This window comes from Podarcis bocagei (genome assembly GCF_964188305.1).
Source record: "Podarcis bocagei genome assembly, chromosome: 16".
Lineage (NCBI taxonomy): Eukaryota > Metazoa > Chordata > Lepidosauria > Squamata > Lacertidae > Podarcis > Podarcis bocagei.
The window spans coordinates 30,150,231-30,170,190 of NC_138142.1; the positions used below are offsets into that span (position 1 = coordinate 30,150,231).

General features: G+C 47.7%; 2 protein-coding genes and 1 long non-coding RNA gene across 6 annotated transcripts in view; 1 reads left to right on the top strand and 2 right to left on the bottom strand.

Moving 5' to 3' along the window:
* The window catches only part of SLC29A2 (solute carrier family 29 member 2), a 28,807-nt gene extending 18,444 nt beyond the window's left edge, over positions 1 to 10,363 (bottom strand). Inside the window, exons 1-3 of one of the 4 annotated variants that reach the window (XM_081174160.1) lie at positions 7,944 to 8,062; positions 5,216 to 5,352; positions 4,074 to 4,179 (exon numbers count right to left, since the gene is read on the bottom strand). In XM_081174160.1, coding sequence (XP_081030286.1) covers positions 4,074 to 4,102 — 29 coding nt within the window. In that variant the 5' untranslated portion in view covers positions 4,103 to 4,179; positions 5,216 to 5,352; positions 7,944 to 8,062. Of the gene's footprint in view, positions 1 to 4,073; positions 4,180 to 5,215; positions 5,353 to 7,156; positions 7,241 to 7,943; positions 8,063 to 10,262 lie in introns of those variants that run through there. The other 3 variants (XM_081174159.1, XM_081174161.1, XM_081174158.1) reach the window with 3 other exon arrangements.
* On the top strand, positions 1,086 to 6,410 carry LOC308575534. Its single transcript, XR_014002865.1, has 2 exons — positions 1,086 to 1,396; positions 5,847 to 6,410. It is a non-coding gene; the product is annotated as an uncharacterized lncRNA (long non-coding RNA).
* A 3,738-nt stretch (positions 10,364 to 14,101) lies between the features above and the next one.
* NPAS4 (neuronal PAS domain protein 4) lies at positions 14,102 to 19,843 on the bottom strand. The gene is made up of 8 exons (XM_081175373.1): positions 19,525 to 19,843; positions 18,957 to 19,108; positions 18,508 to 18,610; positions 17,614 to 17,863; positions 17,285 to 17,394; positions 17,029 to 17,167; positions 14,927 to 16,248; positions 14,102 to 14,316 (listed from the first exon to the last, which is right to left on the bottom strand). The coding sequence occupies exons 1-8, from the start codon at positions 19,697 to 19,699 to the stop codon at positions 14,288 to 14,290; spliced, it is 2,280 nt and encodes a 759-aa protein (XP_081031499.1). The 5' UTR covers positions 19,700 to 19,843; the 3' UTR covers positions 14,102 to 14,287.
* Between the last annotated feature and the right edge of the window lie 117 nt (positions 19,844 to 19,960).

The window sequence follows — 19,960 nt, forward strand, 5'->3', positions numbered from 1 at the left end:
GCCAGATAGGGGGTCTTCCCCCCTTGCCAACTACCTGTTGACCCTGATCCTTCCTAGATGAAGGTGCCCACGATTGCACAGCGAGCAGTCTTAATGTTGAGCTACAGTCCTTCTGCTTAAGAAAAGAGTGATAAAGATTCTAGCCCTCAAGATTCTGAAAAATCAGGGCTAGATCAGGCTCAGTACTGCCTGCTCTGACTGGCAACAGCTCTCCATGGTCTCAGGCAGCCGCCACCTGTCTTTTGATCCCTTTTAACAGGAGATGCTGGGAATTGAATCTGAGACTTTCTGTAAGCAGAGCAAGCATTCTACGTTCCCTCCCTCTTAAAAAGGAGTCAAAAACAATTCAGGCCAGGCAGGTGGGTCATAATTACCACAATCCAAGCCCACCGGTAACATCCTGCAATGCTTCCCCTCCACGAGAACACTGTGTAACTGTGGTCACAGTGCTCAGAGTAGGGCTGGGCGGCTGAGCCTAACCACCCTTTGAGTATCCTACAACGTCTCAAAGTGACACTAGGTGAGGGAGATCAGGGGAAGTCAAAAAGGTAGCTAGGACCTGCTTTTGGGGTTTCTAGAACAACACAAGATCCAAAACACAGCTTTCCTTTGAAATCTGCAATCTTCCCAATTTTGCAGCGCAGTTCCCCAGCCAGGTGTGCAGAAACGCGCATACAAATGTGCATTAAAGTGCATATCTAAATATAATGCCCAAATGCATTAGGTTAGGGGAAACGGCTTTGCAAAAATGTCTCTTGTTAGGCAAAACTGCCTACAGAAATACGCTCATGAATTTTCACGAGGGCTTCCCACCACCAACATGACGACTGAGGCGGAAATTTGGAGAGCTCAACTCCAGATTGGCAAAATGAGGAAAGGAAACTGACGGTTTCTCCCACCCCTGCCTCCCAAAATTTTGGACCACAACTCCCATCACTGGGGCTGACTGAAGCTGTAGTCCAAAGCGTCTTGAGCGCCCCAGGTTACCAAAGGCTGGATCTGAAGCAGAGAGAGAAAGAGAGCGACAGATTTAATCTAATAAGCCGAAGGCATGTCTACATGACAAGGCCTTGCCTGGTAGCGGTTTCCGCCCTCCTCCCCGCCAATCTATTTACCACCCCATCTTCTTATCCCTCCCCCACCAGGCACACAAACGGAGCACAGCGCCAAGAAGAAAGCGTTCCCACCCCCGTGCTCATTTCTGGACAGGAAAATCAGGTTTTGAGGAACCGATTCCTTTGTTTGCTGTTTTGTTTTGTTTTTTAAAAGAAGGGAAGCGGAAGATTTAAGTCACCAGTGCACTTGTGGCAGCACCGGGGAGGGGAACAGGGTACCTAAAGGAAATCTGTGCACCTGCCCAGAAAACTGGAAACTCAACACTTCAAATCCTCATACTGTAAGTAACTCATGCAACTTGACTAATCCAGGTGTGAAACATTCCACTCCCTCCCCAAACACATACCTGAGTATGCAGAGAAGGAAACCCAAGAAGGCACACCTAGGCAGCTGCATTTTGTAACTGAAAACATCTGGGGAGGTGAGGCTTATACAACTGGTCCAATTTGGAGTTGACGAAAAAAATGTGTTGGGTGCAGAGCAGAAATAACAGGCTGCATACAACTAACTAACTCATAATGATTTTTATTATTCATATGCAGGGCCGGATTTAGGTTTGATGAGGCCCTAAGCTACTGAAGGTAATGGGGCCCTTTATATGTCCAGCTGTCCTTTGTCAACAACAAATTGCCACTGTCTTTTGTGTTGAATATATGCTATATGGTAATTTATGGACCTAATAGGTATCTAAAGCCATTTGCACATAACATAATATGCTTTTCATCTTATATTTTGGAAATGTACACCGTGGGTTTTTTTCCCTTTAATTTTTTTCTGGGGCCCCCAAGAGAGTGGGGCCCTAAGCTATAGCTTGTTTAGCTTATATGTAAATCTGGCACTGGTTGGAAGGATTGCCCAAGGGTCATCTAGTCCAACCCCCTACAATGCAGGAATCACTGCTAAAGAATTCCTGACAGGTGGCCATCCAGCCTCTGCTTAAAAATCATCAATGAAGGAGAGGCCACCACCTTCCGCTGTCAAGCAGCTCTTACCCGCAGAAATTTCTTCCTAATGTTTAATTGGAATCTTCTTGCTTCTCATTTGAATCCTTTGGTTTGAGTTCTACCCTCCAGAGCAGCTCAAAGTAAGCTTGCTCTGTCTTCCATGTGGAAACATCCTCCAGATATTTGAAGATGGTTATTGTACAGTATCAGCTCTCAGTCTCCTCTCCTCCAAGCTAAACCTACCTAACTCCCTCCACCGTTCCTAATTGAGGCTTGCAGATTTTCATTCCCTCACCCCTTTGGTCCCGCTCCACCCTTCCCCATCCATGCCACTGGGCATATTCTGGTGGAATGCATCACGGATTCATTGTATTCGTCCAGGAGTGGGGGGGTGGACCTGCAGCCCTCCAAATATCTCTGGGCTTTAAATCCCATCCTTCCTGACCGCTGGCCCATGCTGGCAGGTGCAATCAGTACTGAAAAGTGTCTCACTGCACTGGTACCATCATGAATGTGCAATAAAAGCAACATCTAGAGGGACCCTTGATTGAAATCAGTGGGCATGACTGACTTAGGTCCATTCATTTCAACGGCTATACTCTGAGTACTGTATAACGAAATTGTGTTTTTAATATTTTGTTGAGAGCCACCCAGAGAGGCTGGAGCAATCCGGTCAGATGGGTGGCATATGAACAGTTCCATATTTACGTATAAGCTAAACAAGCTATAGCTTAGGGCCCCACTCTCTTGGGGGCCCCCAAAAAATTTAAAGGAAAAAACACCTGGATGTACATTTCCAAAATAAAAGGTAATAAAGCAATATATATGTACACACACACACACACACACACACACACACACACAGCAACAGTGTTTTGTGTTGTGTAGGCTCTGCTTCCAACTATGATTTGTATGACTCTGCTTCCAGCTGCTTCCAACTATGATTCTAAGGTTCACTGCAATTCTGCAAACACGGGCAAATTTATTATTTTTTATTGCATTTATATCCCACCTTTTTTCTCCAGGTCATGTACATTGTTCTCCTCCTCCTTATTAAATCCCCACAACAACTCTGTGAGGTAGGTTAGGCTGAAAGGAAGTGACTGACCCAGGGAAACCCAGTGAACTTTGTGGCCAGTGGGGATTTGAACCCTGGTTTCTCAGGTCCTAGTCAGACACTCAGGTGTGTTTTTTAACCACCTTTGTACCCTACAAATCCCCTAAGAAGCTCATGAGATCATCCCATTTTATCCTCCCTGTAAGCCATGATGAGGGACACAGGTGGCGCTGTGGGTTAAACCACAGAACCTAGGACTTGCTGATCAGAAGGTCAGCGGTTTGAATCCCCGTGATGGGGTGAGCTCCCGTTGCTCGGTCCCTGCTCCTGCCAACCTAGCAGTTCAAAAGCACCTCAAAGTGCAAGTAGATAAATAGGCACCACTCCAGCGGAAAGGTAAAAAGCGTTTCCGTGCACTGCTCTGGTTCACCAGAAGCGGCTTAGTCATGCTGGCCACATGACCCAGAAGCTGTACGCCGGCTCCCTTGGCCAGTAAAGCAAGATGAGCGCCGCAACCCCAGAGTCGGCCACGACTGGACCTCATGGTCAGGGGTCCCTTTACTTTTAAGCCATGATGGGCCAAAGAAAAGCTTCATGGATTTTGAACCCAGAGCTCTCCCCACTCTGGCCCACCACACTCGACTACACCCCACAGGCCCATGAGCAACCTCTGCTTGAGAATGGATTCTGTTTAACTCAACAACAAATAAATAAACCACCCTCTAACATGCAAAACAGTAACTCATCTATGAAGGGGTGTCACGTTCGGGACTCTTGTGTATGTTACAAAACCCCTACCCAAAAGGCTCAGGAAGCAATGTGCTCAAAGGCATCCCAGGTATTATTCTCACGTTTCAGTCTCTGCAAGTGGTTCTGAGGGTTAAGATGCTTATTATCCCGGCTCTTTTCAAAGTATATTCTCCCCAAGTCAGATCTCACGGGGCTTTGATACTTACGAGTCCTTGGGGGTCACCTGAGAAGCCATCGGGAACCAGTTACACCCCCTAAGCGGGAGGCAGGAACAGTGACAGGAGTCTGGCTCCTGTCAAAGCACAGCTGCACCTGAAAGGGAATTGAAAAAAGTAGTAACAGAAGGGAAAACTCTGCCTCCATCCACGAAGGGCGAAAAAAGCTAATAAACTTGGATTATGCCCATCTCAAGTGTTCGGGAGGTTCTGAGAACTCCAGCTTTCAAAGAGGGGATTTGAAAAAGCAATGCAAGGCAGGAGGAACTGCACACCCCAGATCTATGGGAAAAAAAGCACCCCAAGGGTTGACAGGACCCTGCCTCACCCTGTAAGAGAAAGATCCCCAGACCAGTGGTCCCAGGGAACGGCTGAGATGCCCGCTGCCCTGCTCTCGTGACGTGTGGATCAGATGCAACTGCTCACTGCTGCAAAGGCAGGGAGTCTTTTCCAGCCCAATGGCGACATGCCAACAGTTGGCAGGGCCAGAGGCAAAAGCGTGCAAAGCAACAAATGCGAATTTTACCCTTCTGCGCACACCCCTCTCTGTCCTCCATCCAGGCACAGGAGAGGCATTCTCAGAGTTCAAGGACATTTTGAAGACAAGCAAACACAGTCAAGGCCAGTGAGGGACATGAGTTTGAAAGAACCAATAGGGAAGGCTGCAGGGTCACATTTGGCCCTTGGGCCTGAGATTCCCCACTAATGAAAGAAATGCACTCTGCATGCCCCCAGAGGCACTCTTTTTCTGTTACTACTTCCTATATTCTGCCTTGATCATATAACTGTCGAGCTGGAAGGTGTCCTAGACCAGCCCCTGCGATGCAGGAATACGCAGCTGTCCCACATTAAGGATCGAACCTGCAACCTTAGCCTTATCAGCACTACTCTCTAACCCACTGAGCTATGGCTCTAAGGCTGAGTCAGATGAAGCCCTACGACTGTTATCCTGCCCATGCCTTCAACAACTCAAATGAAGGCCAAGAGTGTCCTCAAGTCACAAAACAGAAGGGAGAGGCAGGGTCTTACTCTTGCACATGCTCAGAGACACTCTCCTCTTTGTTACTGCTTCACACTCTACAGGGATGGACACAAACCATTCAAAGATCGACAAAGGAGGAAAGACAACTGACCCACAGCACTGAATCGGTCCTAGTTCAAGCCCAAACAGGCATCTTGGAAAACTGCATAGGCCTTTGGCCTGACCCAACTTCAGGGCTCGTCTTAATGTTCCAAGGCCTCAGGTCTGTTCTGAATACCAGGATAAGCCCTGAAAATTGTGTAGCAATGACAAAGGCGAGAGTGTCTCTGAGAATGTGCAGAGGTAGACCCTGCCCCTCCTCAGTGCCTGGGTTTGCAGGGCAAAGAATTTAAGCACTAGTGTGGAAGTGAATAAAATAGAAGGGAATTTGCCATTACAGCATTTGCCAAGGTGGTGTTTTCCAGACCTAATGGACTACAACACCCATCAGACCCAGCCAGCAAAAGTGTGATCGCTGGGGCTGATGGGAGCTGTAGTCCAAAACATCTGGAAGGCACCCAGGTTAGGGAAAGCTGGGTTATTATTATATCTAGTGCCGGACACTTGTGATTGTAATTTAATAAATAATAATAATTGTCATTTGCATGCTAGTTTTACCTGGTTTTCTCCTGATTTTAAAACAATTTAAATAGATACATTATAGACATATTTCTACAGTACTCATGGGGTCATTTTGGCCAAAAACCTATGTATACATTTTAACTTGCTTTTTTTTTTTTAAGCAACAACAAGCAATCCAGTACGAAACAGAATAATCTGGTTCTTCCTTCCAAATCTTCAAGCCCCAAATAGGCGTCAAAGAGTTAATGTAAATTCCTGGTTATTTTGCAACAAGAAAAATAAGGAAGTAAACGGAATAAGCATAATCTCTTAAATCCAGAAGCACAGACTGGAATTCACCCTGGGAAAAGGTATCAAGGGAATTGTTTTTACACACAGACACACACAGAGCCTACTCACATTGCTATCAGCACCTCCAAAAACTTCAGCCGACTGCTCAGGTAAGGTCTGTTAGTCACCACATTATACACTTCGAACAACATTTGGGATTGCCCAATCAGGAATTTGCAAAGGCCTGGTCAAAGGCCATGGGAGGTTTTCACCTTTGCAAATGCTTTTGTTGACAATGGCCTCTGGTTACCCTCCTCCTCTCAAATTCCACCCCCTCTGCAGTTTTTTTTTTAAATTAAGTGTTCGTTTATCTTTCACAGGTAATACAAGGCAAGGAACAAAGGAAACAAATAATATTTCCCCCTCCCCCTGGAACAGTTTCAGAAATATGTCCAGCAAGAAAGTAACGAAATAATTCCACCACATATCAAGCACCAAATAAATGTCTCTGTCAATAATTGTCCAAAGGTCACAGGAGGTCTAAATTTGTGCTTTTTTGTTATAGCATATGAAATAAAATCAAGCCATTTTTTTGGTCTGCCTTTTTGTCTTTGTTTTCTACAAGTTATTCTCCTGTTCTGGTTTAGCATCTGTCGGCATTGGGCAGTTAAAGCACTAGGAAGTCGAACAGAATACAGGAGCCCAGATGAGGCATCACTCTTTACCTTGCACGTAATCCCACCAGGACTCTGAATTTGGGGCAATAAGAAAGCTACGTTTATTGCAGGAAGTCGCTTCTTGAAAGGAAAGATCCTAGTTCTGTCTAACCAAGGGGGAGATGCAAAGAGTCAGCCAGGCTTGATCTAGGTCAGGAGTCTCCCTGTAGTTTTCGGCTGAGATGAGATGGTTGCTTAGATGAGAATGCTGCCCTCCTACATCTTGGGTAGCTTTAAGAGTATTCCCCAAATTCTTGGGGGACAGAGCTATCAATGGGCATGATCCACAATGGCTATGTTCTACCAACACTGTGCAGTGTCCCTCTGAATGTCCATTGTTGGAGGTGTGGACTAATGCAGCAGCCAGGCTCTTCTTATGAACCGGCTCACAGTTCAGGGGTCAAAAGACCATAATAACACGAGAAGAGCCCGTTGGCCCATCTAGTCCAGCATCCTGTTCTCACAGGGTTCAGCCAGGTACTTACGGGAAACCTACAAGCAGGATTTGAACACAAGAGCACTCTCCCCTCCTGTGGTTTCTGGTGCCTGGGAGGATTCCACCAAATAACCTCTGGTGGCCCAGAGAGAAAGTTTGGAAGGGTCAGTTTTGAAAAACAGGTTCAACGCCTGGCAATCTTCCCCCTCCCGTCCTAGGCGTAGGAAAGATACAGGCTGCGCTAGGGAAGACGCTCTGCACAAGTTCAGGGGCACAGCTGCTCCTTGCTAGTCACTCAGTGGTAGAGCATCTGCCTTGCAAGCAGATTGCCCCCCGCCGCCGCCCCCCCCCCAGGTCCAATCCCCAGCATCTCCAGGCTGGGCTAGGAATGTCCCCCCACCTGAAACCTTGGACAGCTGCTGCCAGTCAGTGTAAACAGTACAGAGCTACACGGACCACGATAAAGTCCTGTGTGCTTATTTGCTCTAAAACTGCACCCTGGTGTTGAAAATATCTCCATCACCCTGTCTCTCAGTGGCGTAGCGTGGGGGGTGCAGGGGGGGCCGGCCGCACCGGGCGCAACATCTGGGGGTTAGGGTTAGGGGGCGCAAATCCACGGGTTAGGGGCCGCAAATCCACGGGTTAGGGGGCGCAAATTACTTGCCTTGCCCCGGGTGCTGACAACCCACGCTACGCCACTGCTGTCTCTGACTGATCTCTAGAAAAGGCATTTTTTTAAAAGAAGCTAGGCTTGAGCCCCTGCACCTGTTCTCGTCTCCCCCACCCCCAGGCCCTCGAAATCCTCTTCTTAAGCAATCCTCTTCCAGAGGCCCTACCTTGAGTTCGGAAGGGTCATATTCCTATGCAATCCAGAGTCACTCCGCTTCGGATCATGGGAGCATGCTCGGACATCCTTCCTCCCGTTCCTGCACCCCCGGACCTCTTCGCGGCGCTCGGGGCTCACCTGCCTCTGCGGAGCTCCAGCCCCCGAGGGCGGCGCTGCTTGCTGCCGCTGCCGCCGCTGCCGGTGCTGCCCGGCCTCGCCTCCATGAGGCTGGAGATGCCGGCGAGACAGGAGAGCCTCTCTGCCGCCGTCGCCCTTGGAGGGTCAGGGAGGAGCCGGCCTCGGAGTCTGCGTACAGGAGCGCGCCTGGGAAAGAGGCCGCCTCTCCCCACCCCTCTCTCGGTCTGCCTGTCCGCCGGCACCCTGAGAATGGCAGCGGAGCCAACCGGCAGGGAGAGACCAAGGGGGGGGGAATGGGGGGATGAGGCGGCCGACGGAGCAAAGGGGATCTCTGGGGGAAATGGGCCTTTCCAGTTGTCACCAGCAGGGCCGGCGCTAGCATTAGGCCAACCCGGCAGCTGCCTATCTAGGTCGCAGCGCTGAATTTTGAGGGGCGCAGTTTTTACACAGATTCGCTTTTGTTGCATCTTATCTGTTCCAGGCAATATTTTACTTTTATTACAGATCTTCAATGCCGTTTCTCAAAGCTCAGAGAATCAGCACTTTACCTGACGGAATGGGTGGCAAACTGTAATGGGTGGCAAACTGTAAAAAAAGAAGACTATGAATCGAAAATGGAGATGCCATATGTCCTTTTTCCCTTGTTTATTTGGTTGTTTTGCAACACGAGAAAAGCTTTAATAAAAGCTAATTTAAAAATGGCAAAGGAAAATCTGGATGGGCCCGAAATTGAAACTTTTAAGAAACATAAATGTTGACATCACAATTCACAAGTTGAATCAGAATGATTTGCGTGCCAAACCGTGGTCCTTTGTCGTTGAGAATTGGTGTCATACAAGTCCACGCAAATGTCAGCACTCTGGTGGCTGTGTTCCAAAATAACTGGAGGTTCTGGGGAGCCCTCAAGGGCAGCCCTCCGTGGAGTGCATTACAGCAATCTAAGCCCAATGTTACTAGAGCATGGATTCCCGTAGCAAATCTAAATGGAACTTCCCTGTCCAGCCGCACTCTTCCCTTAAAGGCCTGTGGAGACAGATGATGGACAGAGCGCTGTTGCCTTCACACCCTGTTTCTGGGCTTTTCAGTGGCATCCAAGGGAAACTGGATGTGGGAGCTTTGTGGGCTTTTAGAGCTGATCCTACCAGGGCCAGCTCAATACATTTTGGCACCTGAGGCGGAGCGCAAAGTGGCACACGCACCCTCCCTGCCGTGGAAGAAGGGGTGAAGGAAGTTCTACACCAGGAACAAAGGGGTGGGGGAGAGAAAGAGCTACATCAGGATCTGCTGCCCTTCTGAATCCTGCCGCCTGAGGCAATCACCTCACCTTGCCTCATGGGTGGGCCGGCCCTGGATACTGCAAGCCTACTTTTTTATGGAGAACAGGCTGGAACTCGCCATCCTTCCCCACTCCTCACCCCTTGGCGAGTCTTTTACACCATAATGTAATATTAATATGTTCATAGGAGTCTTTGCATTGCATTGACCCCTGCCCTGGCCTTTCCGCTGCTGAGCTCTTGGGTGCTACTTACCATTTCCACAGTTCCGGGGGGGGGCACTCTATGACTGTGAACACACTATGCATTTAAACCTACCCTGCTCCAAGAATCCTGGGAACCATAGTTTGCTAAAGGTGCTGGAAAGTGAGGGGTGCGCTACAGTTCCCAGGATTCTTTGAGGAAATGCCAGTTGCTGGGACTCACAGAGGCGGAGAATTGCTGTTGTGCTGCTGAGGTCCTCCTTTCAGGTTTCCCCACTAGGGTGTCTGGTTGGCAACCCTGAGAACAGGATGCTGGTCTAGATCCAGCCGTCAGAGGCAATAACCTCTTCTGGGGTTATTCACTTATTCTCCCTCAGGCTAAACATGCCCTGCTCTTTTAACCAATCCTTATAGGACTTGGTTCCCAGAACCTCTCACGCCATCCTGGTCCCCTCTGGGCATGCCATCAGTGCAGCCAGTGCAGAGTACAAGGAGGCAGGTGGCCTCTGCCCTGAGGATCTTACAATCAGAAGTCTGGTGCGGAGGAAGGAACAAAGGAAGGAGCAGGGTTAAGCATGGAAAGAGTCTGCGGTTGTTTCAGTTGCAGGTAGCCAGGCTTAGCTCCAGATTTCGCTACTGCAGGAGAACAGAACTGTGCAATTATGAAACAAGTTGCTCAGTTTAAAACAAGCTGAAATGAGGTTGTTTACACACTTACTTTTCAGTCACCTCTGGAAGGCAGGGCTAAACAAAGCAATGTATCTCACCGTTCGCCATGATTCCTTGGTAATGGTGCTCTGCATGTCACAGCCACAGCTGCTGTGAGTGAGAAAGGGAAGTTCTTCTGTTCTTCTCGAGGTTTCCGTTTAAGTTCCCGCCAAGAGGCGATGACTGGGAGGCTGTGACTCCTTGCAAAGTCCTTCTCTAACCCAGCAGAGGGCACTAAGAGGCCTTATTATGCAAAGGAGGAGGGCAGGAGCAGAAGAAGGGGGGTGGGACAGCTTTCAGCTCAGGTTGTTCTTTTTATTTTAAATTTGTTATTGATTTATCATAAACACTTGTACAAGATAAGACGTAACCACCATACATGGAGCATCTCCAGTATAAAAAAATAAACTACAGAGCTGCAGTTACGTATAGCCAAGTTTTTAAGATGCCCAAGCATAACAAGGAGTGGGTCGTAGGAGGAGCACTTATACGACTCTCCCTATTTATGTAATAAGAAATGGAGACTGGTTTGCATCAAAACTGTATCACTGGGCTTGACCCCAGACTGCAGGCATTCAGCTAAAGGCGTGTTCCACACACTGGTAAACCATTCCTCCTGCAGAGGAACTGTAGGTGATTTCCAGCATGTTTCTCAAGAATGTACTGGACTTTATGTCCTGAGGATACAAGAGGGGCCCTGCTCAATTAGATGCGTGGTCCGCCTAGTCCAGCATTCTGCTTCAATGCAGCAGCTAGCTAAATGCCCATGGAGGTCCACAAGCACAGCGTGAGAGCAGCAGCATTAGCTACTGCTGCTGATGCACAGTAACTGCCTCTGATCCTGAGGACAGCTTGCAGCCATCGTGACCAGTAGCCACCGATAGCCCGTGTCTCCATGCATTTACTTAAAACCTTTTATAAGCCGTCTTCAGCTAAAGGCCCATCTTGTGGCAGTGAGTTCCATCAGCAAACTGTGTGGTGTGAAGAAAGACTTCCTTTTCTCTGCCCTGAACTTTCTGCCATTCATTTTCACAAGGTGCCCCCCCCTCAGTTCTGGAATTATGGGAAAGGGAGAAAAACTTCCCCCCACCCGGCGCATATAATTCTTGTGACCCTCCACCGTGTCCTCCCTTTAGTTGCATACTTGTAAATAAAGCAAATGTTGTCAAATGTAGGCAGGCACATGCCTTACGCTGAGGCAGATCCTTGGGTCGGTCCATCTAGCTCCGGGTTGTTCCCACAGACTGGCAGCAACTCTCTAGGATTTCAGAGCAAAGGCTCCCCCTTAGCCTACCTGGAGATGTCGTTGGGGACAGTGGCATAACGTTGCTTGCCAGTGCACGGGGCAAGGTAAGTATCATCAGCACTGTCCACTGATAGGCTGGAACAAAGGGCAATAGCTCGACGACCTACCCAAGTGGCAGCTGTGGTGTCCTGTGAGCGGCAGGCATGGTGGAAAGAGGGATGGGGGATTTGTCAGGAGCAGGTATCTTTCTAACGCCCACACGAACATGGGGGGATTTTCCGTGTGGTGGGGAGGGTACACTATTTTTTATGTATTATTTTTGCTTTCTCTTTTTTTTCCTTTTGAAATTTTGTGCCCCTATGAATTTTGCACCCAGGGCAACTGCCCCTGTGATTTCACCCATGATACATCATTGCTTGGGGAGTGAATCTCAGACCTTCTGTGGTTAAAGCTCATGCTGTACCACTGATGTACAGCTCCTCCTCAAACCTCCAGGACTTTCTCACTGAAAGGAAACTCAAATCAGCCATTTTTTAAAAGAATAACACTTGAATCTTTGAATCTCCTTGATTTTATATTTCACTTTTATTCCAAAGTGCTCATCACATCAAGACCCAACATAGGGTCAGGAATTAACAAAACAGAAAAGAATCTATGTACAGGACAGAGTTCCACCAATGTACACGTATAGACATATTTGTGTTTGTCTTTTAAAATGAAAAAGCAAACCCAGTCACATATAATTCTGTATATATATATATAGATATATGATACAAATGTACATCATTGGTTTTGGGTTTTTACAACATCCCACATTTCAACAATGTGCGAATTCATAAAAAGGTTCAGAGGATTCAATCCTGATACTTAGTCGTAGACAATTCTACGTGGAGTGACAGCCCCACCTCCTATCAAACGATGGGGAAGTGGCACATTTTTAATTTGAAGAAGAAAGAAGCACAAGAAAGAGGAGGCGGAAGCACAGATCTCCGTGGCCTGACCAACTCATCCTTGTTCAGAACAAAGTCTGGGACAGGATCATGGAGAAATGAGCAACCTCCCTTACAAAATCATTGGCTTTTTAAAGGAAAAAACAGCTAGATAGTGATCAGTATTTATAGCTATAAACATTTATGTTCTGTACCATCGTCTAGACCACTATGTCTCCTCTACCACAACACAGAAATATAGGACACTGCCTTATACCAAGTCCATCTAGCTTAGTATTGTCTACACTGACTGGCAGCAGACCCCCAGGGTTTCGGGCAGGGATTCTTTCTAATCCCTACCTGGAGATACCAGGATTTGAACCTGGGGCTTCCTGCATGCAAAGCAGATGCTCTACCACGGAGCTACAGCCCCTCCTCACTTGAGGGTGGTCAAAGGAAAGTTTGGGATTCTAAAAAAAATTATTCCAAATAGCTCACACTGTGATCATGTATATTATGGCAGATCCTGCTGTGACAGGAAATGCGTTGGTCCTACAAGAACAGATGGGATCATGTTATATGGGGGGTTGTTGTTTTTAAACTGGAACAACAACCAAAGAAAGAAAGAAAGAAAGAAAGAGGGTTTTGCTGAAAGCCAGAAAGAAACATTTAGAGAGGACAGAGACCGTGAGACCCAGATTTCAAATAAAATGGTTTAAAATGAATTCAGCTACAAACATCTGCTGCCATCCACAAGATCACCTCTGGATCAACAAGCCTGTACTACCAGGCTTCAAATTTTTAATTTGCCCCGTTGCTCTAGCTGAGAGCAAATAACAGATCGTGGTACACAGATAATAATTCAGGAGAACAGGCCATATTTCCTTCTTGGCAAGGCTCCCATCATCCCCAGCTGGTATACTCAGGGATGATGGGAGTTGTGATCCAAAACATCTGGAGGGCATCAGAGTTGTTTTCATTATTGTTATATTTTTTTTAATTATTATTATCAAATGCTACTCAATCTTTGCAATAGGTGCAACGCAGGAAATCTCTGTCAGGCTGACACTCAGCCCAACCCGGGAAATGGATGAGATGGGTGCTTAACTGGTAGAGGTGGAACTAGAAATGGCTAGTTCTCTCTGGGCAGTTGCGAGAAACTTAGAAACCTAATAATATCAACAGTCAGAGCAGCAGCAAGAACAACAACAGCCCCTTTAGAATTGGGCTAGCTGAATCTGAATTTTAAGACTCCTCTGTGAACAGAAATGTGATTTGTAAGACAACAGGAGCGAAGAACAAGCAAAGAAACAAAAAAGGAAGTAAAATGTCACATCACCAGCCATTGGCCCTTACTATAGTAGGTTCAAGTACCACCTACACGTTCTGTTCTCTGGGGTGGGGGCAGATTAGAAGAGGAGGAATCCCCATATCACGCGCAAACTGGCTCCACAAGTGCTTCGTTCCAACTCTGCGTTGAATGGCGATTGGGAGCAGCCTGGCGCTAGGCCCCGCCTTGGATTTCTTAGTAAATTACATACAAGATTACTCACTACGAGTGAATACGGTAACGTATGTAAGTCCACTTACAATGGTCCTTCCCTTAGCTCTGATATCGGTTATCTTAGCTTCGATGTCTCAGAATCAATATATATATGTATATATGTATATTTGCTTTTGTTAATTTTTTTTTGTCAAAAAAACAACAAAAACAACAAAGTCTTTCTTCCAAAAACCCCATCCCGGGATGCTGGGTTGAATACATCCTCTTGCTTCGTCATTACGGGTTTCGTCAGAAGAAGGTCCTTGGGATATGACAATATGCCATACTCGGAGAAGTAAGTCACAGACTTATTTCAAAACGAAGGGTCACTTTCGCTTCCATCTGTGGGAGAAGGGAACAAAGGAAAGACGTGGTTGGTTAGTGGACAGGAAGACCTCCCTCGAGACTATGCTGACATACTTTCAGAATCATATTTGAAAAGCCCAGGGGCTAGAAACCCGTTTTCAAAATATTCTCAGGGGATGGGATTTTGCAGCAAAATAAAATTGTGTAACGTGGTCACAGAAGAACCAGAGTATCGACAGTGCTGACTCCCTACCTGACAATTATTGCTCAGTTGTGGCTTTACTTTATTTGACTTTTGCCACAATCTTAGGAGTACAGGAAGAGGCCTTTGACATAGTCAAGCCTATCATCTAAACCAGGTTTCCCCAAACTTCAATCTCCAGCTATTTTTGGACTACGGCCTCCATCATCTCTGACCACTGGTGCTGCTAGCTAGGGATGGTGGGGGTTGTAGTCCAAAAGCAGCTGGAGACCCAAGTTTGGGAAACCCTGGAAACTGAATAGCAGCAGGTCTCCAGGGTTTCAGACAGGAGTCTTTCCAAACTCTACTACAAGAGACCCCTTTTGCATGCAAAGAAGGTGTTCTGCCAATGAACTGCAGCCTTTCCCTAAGTTGCCCCCTCCCAAGCCTGATCCCCAGTCTTACCTTCATGGAAGCCTTCTTGCATGTGGCTCTGGAGTTGATACAACTCATCTAACCCATCACAGGGAGAGTTTGAGGCACGTGTCTCAAAGGCTGTTTCATAGGAGGCCAGTTCTTCCAAAAAGCATCGCTCTTCTGGAGGTAGGTCCATGCTGGGAGAGGCAGCCAAGGCCCCTTGGTTACTATCTTCGGTGTCCAAGCCGATTGGACTACTGACATTCCCACCGCAGAACTGGTGGTGAGGGCACCTCACACCCGCCCCACCTTTCTCAAACAGAGAGGTGGACAGGTCTTGGAGAAGGGTCTCGAGAGCATCCTCTTCTAAGAGGTCTTCCTCTGGGCAGGCCAACAAGGAGAAGTCAATGCTCCTCCAGTTCTTGGAAGGCTGGAAGTCCAGGCACAATTCGGGGCCGGCGCCCAGTGCAGAATCGCCGAGGGTGACATGGCTGCTCTTGACGAGCTCTCTGGGAGCAACAGAGCTGAAAGCCTCAGCCAGGCTGCTGATCTGCTTTGCTAGCAATTCAATCTCACCCTTCTCTTTTTCAGAATATCTGAAGAATGTCTGTTTGATGGGCGAGGCCTCTGGAGTCAGGATCCCCTCGGGCACCATGGGCACATCGATATAGAGGGGACCCCTGATCTCAGGCAAGGTCATGACGGTACAGTCCCCATTACCAGGGCTGTCCGGGGTAGGTGGTAGCTTCTCATAGAGAGCACTGCATTGGTCCTGGGTGTAGAACAGCTCAGAGGTGGTGGTGGTAGGAACAGTAGTGGCAGGGGCGGCAGCGGGCGGGGTAGTGGTCACAGGAGGCAAGGCAGTAGGGATGGTGCTTGGAGCGTAAGTCTCCTGGGCTCCAAAGAGAAAGGCACAGCCCTGGTGTGGGGTATATGGAGGGGTGCAGACAAAGTCTTTGGAGGAGGAGCCGCTAAGGTTGTCTCGTCTTAAGGTATGTTCATAGTCTGCCGGGAAGACCACGTAGCTGAATGCTGGGCCTTTGTCGAGTAGGCTGAGGCTGGAGCCTGGGGTGGGCTCCTCCACGGAGGATATATTTCTAGGCTCCGCCACCTCCTGGGGCAGACTAGAAGCACTGGTCTCTGTGAAGGCAGAGGGGCATTCTGCTCCACCAGTGGTGCCGAAGTCAAATGACGGCGCAACAATGGTGCTGGTCGGGGTGCCAGCTACAGGTGTGAAGACTTGGTCAGGGCTGGAAAGTTGCCCCGGAGAGAGGAGGCCTTCCAGGAAAGCTGGTGCACTTCCGAGGACATAGGCCACCTGGGTTTCTTCTGCTGAGAGCTGCTGCTTGAGAGACCAGGCTTCAGAATCACTGTGAAAAGCAAAGGAAGGGGAAGTGAGATGAGCACCCAAGGGGACCCCAGCTTCAACAAAGCAGAGATAACTGCAAATAACTGCACTTGACACATTCATCCCTGTCTGTCTTTTCTTTCTTGCTTTTTTGCTTCTGAAACCCAATGAATTCCTAACGTACAAGTGACAATAACCTTTTAAAAGCAAAGGCCTTATTCCCAGCCACCAATTCCTTCTGATCCTGTATCGCTGCTTGATCCTGAGCACATTTTATTTATTCTACTCCTGAGGCTTATTTTTGTTACTATTCACCCAGAAGCAACTTCCATGGCTTGTACCCAATGTTCACCATACTCCGAGCCTACCTATTAAAATTAATGGTGGTGAGTAATGTAGGGCCAGTCATTTAAATAGATGGCCTTTTAAAAAATATAAAGGCAAATTCATTGGGTGCCATTAAGGGACACAAACAGATTGACCATGAGGCACCGTCCATCAGAGAAGCAGTGGCAGTGCTGAATACACCTTGCACTGTTGTGGCCTTTCTTATTACCAACTTGCTGGGCTTAGTAAAGTCTTTTAACAATCCTAGGCACATCCCCCTCCCCACCTGTGCTTCCTCGAGGACCAAAAGTTACCCCTTAGATGGCACATGAACACTCCTGCTTGTGGCCTACAGAAGGCAAGAAGTGATGGAAGGGAAATCTCAACATTTCTACCCACTACTAAATTGATTAAGAAGCAAGGTAGGTCTCAGAGACACCCACATACAGCCGGAGACAAGTCTCTTGGTATTTACCTGATTATATAGTTGTGGGAAGTGATAGGAACATCAGCATTCTCCATGTGGAGCAGTGAATAGGTCCATATCCAATCCTTGCCATCTTTAGTTTGGAGCCGAACAACCATTTCAGCTTGAGTTTCACTTGTGTCACCCACTGGGGAAAAGGAGCACATCAGAAAAGATTAGATCAATGGTCCCATCCAAGGAAACAGCTCTGCAAATCAGCAAATGTGGTGGGAAACTTGGGCAATAGAAGGGACAAGATACTTACACAGCCTGTAATGCTGGGTTGACGCATGGCTGAGATCTTCTGGATGAATCAGGCTATACCATGACTTGCAAAACAGCTCACTTTTCTCAAAGCCCAAATGGAAGATCACACTAGAAAACAGCAAAGTTGGGAAAAGAGAGATGAGCACTTTGGATTGTAATGGTTTATATTGCTCAACTAAAATAATTCACCACCCACCACCCCTTGCTAGACAGGCAGCTCCCATTGTCAACACTGTGGCTCTCACTAGTCAATTCAAGACCCTTCCTCAAACTTTTCCAATCCCTTCCAAGGTCCCAAGATTCCCTATTCCCAGAACACGTGCTCACCTTTCAGAGATGTCCACAATGGCCAAGTCTTTTGTGTGGCGACTCTCAAAATAAGTCAAGAAGAAAGAATTCTGGCTGATTCTGGGCTTGGGGTCCAGAGGAGTGCAGAAAGCAGTGAATACAGGATTAGTGGACCAGTAAGAGCCAGGTGGGGGCTGGTGGAACCTCCCTCGGATAAGGACCAGCTTGTTCCCGGAACTTTGCCGACGGATTGTCTTGGATGTGTTGAAATGGCAGCGGAAAAGTCGGCCTGGAGTTTTTGTAAAAAGTAAATAAAAGAGTATTGATGAGTTAGAGGAGCCACAGAAATATCACCCAGTTGGCACAGTCACACTGTTAAGCCAATCTCAATCATAAAACATGAGACAGTTCTACTCTCATTGGCTCTGAGGTTATTTCTACATGGCATTGCATTTCTAGGCTTCAGTGTTGAACTTTTTGGGGGGAAGCAATGGGGTTTGAACATTTCTGGATCAAGCCCTGAGCCAGGGATGGGCAACTTGCAGCCCTCCAGTTCTTGATGAACTACAACTCTCATCATTCTCACCATTGGGCATGCTTCTTGAGGCTTATGGGAGTTTGAGTCCAGCAGCATTTGGGGGTGGGGCTTACAGGTTCCCTATCCCTCCTCTAAGACCCAAAGTGCAGGTGCATGCTCAGCTACTATAAGCTCAAAGGCACTCTCACTTCTGCTATTCTTTCACATGCTCTAGGGCTAAGTGAATATTATGAAAAGAAGGTTTCTTGCTTGAATTAAGTCCTGCTGGGCATCATCTATTCTAGGACTTGCAGGCCAACTTTTAATCTGCCGTCTCTCTACTTTAGAGTCATTGCACAGCTACATTTCCTCCTCCTCACATGTCACTGAGCACAGTTTCACAAAGGGATACCTACTTGTATCTATTGGAGAGGTCAATGCCAGCTGGTTCCTCATCACAAAGTGATCTGCTGGATCAATGATGTCATAGATGCTGTCTCCTTGGGCAACCAAATCCACCTGCAGGATAGAGAATCAGATGAGGTTTAGATATCCGGTTTCATATTAAGCACTATAAAATGCTGCTAGCACCACAAAGTTCCCAGTGTCCAACAGATATTCATGGTCAGATAAATAAGTGATACCATCACATCAGGGAATAATTATGAAGGCTAGAAATTATCTGTTTATACTATAAGGGGCATAAGATTAATTTTAGGGCTACCAAGGCCTAAAGGAATTAAAAGGAATTTATGTAACTAAAAGATTGTTGCTTAACTAAGTACCTATTCCAAGGATTATTCAATCTCCCCATTTTACAGCAAAGGCATTTCCCTTTCCACCCACAAGCTGATCAGATACATACCATAGAGTGCCCCAGATGTTCAGCAACATTCTCCGACACATAGATGAGTTTGCCTTCTCCAGTGAATGCCAGAAGGAAGCCTGGAAGCGTCTGCATAAAATCTTCCAAGTCCTGGGAAGAAAGCAAGCTCTCCAACCCTTCTAGAGTTGTTCCTGTTGAGGAAGAAGAGAAGGGAAAATCGGTTATTTTGGTAAGCACAAACATAATTTTTATTTAAACAACAGCGACAACCCTTTTAGCTCTTTGCATCAGATTTTTAGCTGCGGCTGAGGCTAGGGTTTCAGCACCGGGGACAGCAACTGTTGCTGCCCTGCCTCCGCAAAGCTCGCCCTGGCTGTTTCAGGACCACGGACAGCAGCTCCCCGTATCTCTTCTCATAAGAGACATTGGTGCTTCAGCACCACGGAGAGAGACCTGTTGAGTCCTACCATCCCGAAGGGGGACGAAGGAAAGACGCTGGACCCAAGACCCAACTTCAGGTGTCCCCGCACCCACCCCGCATCCTTGCACTTCCTGGATTCCCCCCCGAACCTCGGGATCTTTCTGAATCTGTCAGGCAGTTAGTTACCTTTGGAGAAGAATATGGATTTCCGCGTGTAGATGCACGCCAAGGACATGATGTGGAGGTACGATAGCCGCAGCTTATCCCCTTCCGCGATAGGCAACAGGTCTTTCAGGTTCCTGATCTCCGCATTGATCTGGTCCCGCCGCGCCTTGGAGGCTCCCTTCGTGGACCGATACATCTCGGCTGCCGAAGCTCCTTGCGACTAGCGCTCCTCCGTCTCCTCTCCTCCTCTTCTCTGGTCTCTCTCTCTCTCTGTCTCTCCGGTGTCTGCCTGTGGATCTGTTTGAGAACCACTGCCTGCCTCTCATCTTTTATAGGCTGTCGGGAGTGTGGGCACTGGCATGCTAAGGAAAGTGGGGCGGGAAGATTTGTTCAGATCAATGGAGGGACACGGCTGCAGAGTCCTCCCCCTCCCTTTCTTGGGCTTGGGGGAACCCTA

What these genes read in the sequence shown, in the direction of transcription:
- NPAS4 (XM_081175373.1), bottom strand. Translation starts at nt 19,699, where the DNA reads ATGTATCGGTCCACGAAGGGAGCCTCCAAGGCGCGGCGGGACCAGATC. An exon ending in ATCCATATTCTTCTCCAAAG is followed by an intron (nt 19,109 to 19,524) that starts GTAACTAACTGC and finishes CTTCCTCAACAG; the next exon opens with GAACAACTCTAGAAGGGTTG. An exon ending in GACCTCTCCAATAGATACAA is followed by an intron (nt 17,864 to 18,507) that starts GTAGGTATCCCT and finishes CAAAAACTCCAG; the next exon opens with GCCGACTTTTCCGCTGCCAT.